The sequence below is a fragment of the Eimeria mitis genome, genomic scaffold (assembly GCF_000499745.2).
Source record: "Eimeria mitis Houghton genomic scaffold, Emh_scaff537, whole genome shotgun sequence".
NCBI lineage: Eukaryota > Apicomplexa > Conoidasida > Eucoccidiorida > Eimeriidae > Eimeria > Eimeria mitis.
Window position 1 is genome coordinate 16,791 of NW_013573644.1, and position 537 is coordinate 17,327.

General features: G+C 47.7%; 1 protein-coding gene across 1 annotated transcript in view; it reads right to left on the bottom strand.

The window, feature by feature from the left end:
- The window catches only part of EMH_0015480 (uncharacterized protein), a gene marked incomplete at both ends in the record, with an annotated part of 6,877 nt that overhangs the window by 5,155 nt on the left and 1,185 nt on the right, over window positions 1-537 (bottom strand). Inside the window, one exon of the mRNA XM_013500408.1 lies at window positions 253-519. Within this exon, the coding sequence (XP_013355862.1) occupies window positions 253-519 (267 nt within the window). The remainder of the gene's footprint in view (window positions 1-252; window positions 520-537) is intronic.

Here is a 537-nt window from a genome sequence, read left to right on the forward strand (position 1 = left end):
ATCTATCTATCTATCTATCTATCTATCTATCTATCTATCTATCTATCTATCTATTTAGCTAGCTAGCCATCTATCTAGCTAGCTAGCTATTCATCTACCTATCTAGCTAGCTAGCTATCTAGCTATCTATCTATCTATCTATCTAGCTAGCTAGCTAGCTAGCTATCAATCTATGCATCTATCTATCTATCTATCTAGCTAGCTAGCTATATAGCTAGCTAGCTAGCTAGCCATTGGCTAGCTAGACAACACCTGGGGAGTAAGTTGAGGGTTCTTGGGTTGCCTCTGCTTTGTTTGCTGCTTCCTCTGCATCAGCATCTTCTGCTGCTGCTGCTGCTGCTGCTGCTGCTGCTGCTGCTGCGTCTGCTGTGGCCTCTGTAGCAGCGGGATCGTCGGCCATTGATTCTTGCTTCTGCTGCAGCAGCAGCAACTGCTGCTGCTGCTGCTGCAGCAGCTGCTGCTGCTGCTTCGCAGCTATTTGCTGCAGAGCAGCAGAAGGAAGCGCATCCAGCCCTACAACTGTTGCATCCCCAACAT